The sequence below is a fragment of the Pygoscelis adeliae genome, unplaced genomic scaffold (assembly GCF_000699105.1).
Source record: "Pygoscelis adeliae isolate BGI_AS28 unplaced genomic scaffold, ASM69910v1 Scaffold189, whole genome shotgun sequence".
Lineage (NCBI taxonomy): Eukaryota > Metazoa > Chordata > Aves > Sphenisciformes > Spheniscidae > Pygoscelis > Pygoscelis adeliae.
Genome location: NW_008825543.1, coordinates 181,313 through 182,580, shown reverse-complemented (window position 1 = coordinate 182,580; position 1,268 = coordinate 181,313). Strand labels below are relative to the sequence as shown.

General features: G+C 37.1%; 1 protein-coding gene across 1 annotated transcript in view; it reads left to right on the top strand.

The window, feature by feature from the left end:
• SYCP1 (synaptonemal complex protein 1) overlaps window positions 1–1,268 on the top strand; it is a 27,266-nt gene that overhangs the window by 13,249 nt on the left and 12,749 nt on the right. Inside the window, exon 15 of the mRNA XM_009331913.1 lies at window positions 800–904. Coding sequence (XP_009330188.1) covers window positions 800–904 — 105 coding nt within the window. The remainder of the gene's footprint in view (window positions 1–799; window positions 905–1,268) is intronic.

Sequence of the window (1,268 nt, the reverse complement as noted above, 5' to 3'; positions counted from 1 at the left end):
CCTTTCTGAAAAATTCTTTTTTTTTTTTTTTTTGAGCTGAACAGTAGCTCAAACCTTGTGAGCACCACGCATATGACATTTAAGGCTGAGGGATCAACTAATTTTTGACAGTAAAGATAATTCCTTGAGTGGCTAGCTAGCTTCACAATAATCTTCTAAAATTAAGCATTATAAAGGCTTACCTCATTTTGGTGTTTGAAGGATAACCAAGCTTCTGACACCACCCAGAAAAGGCAGTGGAATTTGTGAAAACGTTATGTATGACAAAATGACGAAACTAATAAGCAATTTCATAGGTTTATTACTTCACAAATTTGTTGTGATTATTTTGCTGTTTGTGGGGTGTTGGGTATGGTGAGGTGTCCTCCATACTGCAGCATTTAGTTTCTAGAAAGCGTTGCGTACTGTGTTGATGCATGTCCCTTTTCAGAGAAAACATTTAAGAGCCTGCAGAAAGGTCTTTTGGGTTATAACACCCTGTTCCATGTACTCCCATTATACTGGGTGTTCTTTTCTTACTTGCAGGGAAGTCTCCTGAGGTAATTAGCTCTGGTCTCTGTGAACCTTACTGAACTGTGACACAGGCCCATTTTCTGTTGCAGAAGTCTAAGCTATGTGAAGTACACTTTTAATACAGGATTATTTTAGTTATGTTCTTGTATTTACAAGTCTAAAAAGAAACTGCATCAGCTAAAGTAAGATAGTGTGAAAACAAGTTTGCATGTTACCATGTATGTTTGTTCCTTATATACTGTGCATTGAATTTTCTAAACTGAGTTTAGCTAATGTTCTTAAACAGGGAAAAGTTGAAGGACTTCTAGTGAAGAAGAAAGATCTTGAGGCTACTGTAGAAAATTTGCAGGAGAGAGAAAAAGAAATGAAAAATGTTCTCCAAATCAGAGAGGTCTGAATAAAGGGTGATAGTAACATGTTTTTATAAATAGTTGTTACACATTATCACTTGTATATAAGAACATAAGAAATATCATATAGTCAAACCAGTGCTCCACCCAATGCACTGCTCTGCTCATGACAATGACAGCAGAAGATACTATGTAGTAGAGGAGCCTAACTCCATCCCCCTTACATTCCTACGGTCGCTGTATTAAGGATGTTTGAGGACACATCCCTGTCAGTTGCCTTTGCTATCAGTTTATGGACTTGTTCACATTCACTTGTCTCATCTGTTTTTGAACCTCCTCATACTATTTGCCTCTATGGCCTTCTGTGATAAGAAATTCCAGAAGTTCATTATGTGCTGTGCTTAA